This window comes from Buceros rhinoceros, unplaced genomic scaffold (genome assembly GCF_000710305.1).
Source record: "Buceros rhinoceros silvestris isolate BGI_N320 unplaced genomic scaffold, ASM71030v1 scaffold31648, whole genome shotgun sequence".
In the NCBI taxonomy this organism is placed as follows: Eukaryota; Metazoa; Chordata; class Aves; order Bucerotiformes; family Bucerotidae; genus Buceros; species Buceros rhinoceros.
The window spans coordinates 1,435-1,851 of record NW_010429117.1 but is presented as its reverse complement, the minus strand read 5'-3'; the positions used below and the strand labels follow the sequence as shown (position 1 = coordinate 1,851).

Sequence of the window (417 nt, the reverse complement as noted above, 5' to 3'; positions counted from 1 at the left end):
CACCACCATGCGGCGGCACGTCTGGGGATGCCCCATCCCGGGTCAGCGATACTCACCCCTGTACGGGTCCTGGGGTGGGTTCAAATCCGGGGACGTGGCGGACTGGACGGGCAGCTGGGGAACCGGGACCTGGTTTGGCACAAGCGAGTGGCTCCCACGGAGGCTGACGCCGTCCTCGCGGTGTGCTCCGACCTGTCGGCGAGGAGAGAAGCGTCGGTGAGGCTGAACCCCAAATGCTGGGGACCCCAGGAGAGGGATGGGGACGCCAGCACGGGGCTGTGTTTCACTAGAGGGCGCAGATGGCCCGTACAGCCGCGCCATGCACACCCACGGACACCCACAGACACCCACGCACACCCGCCCGGGAGGATGCCGCACCACCCGCCTCGTGACAGACACGGCAGAGCGGCTCAGGCA

General features: G+C 68.3%; 1 protein-coding gene across 1 annotated transcript in view; it reads right to left on the bottom strand.

Annotated features, from left to right (window-relative positions):
• Positions 1–417, bottom strand: part of LOC104499078 (transcription factor 4-like) — a gene marked incomplete at both ends in the record, with an annotated part of 4,893 nt that overhangs the window by 3,297 nt on the left and 1,179 nt on the right. The window contains one exon of the mRNA XM_010142538.1: positions 57–192. Within this exon, the coding sequence (XP_010140840.1) occupies positions 57–192 (136 nt within the window). The remainder of the gene's footprint in view (positions 1–56; positions 193–417) is intronic.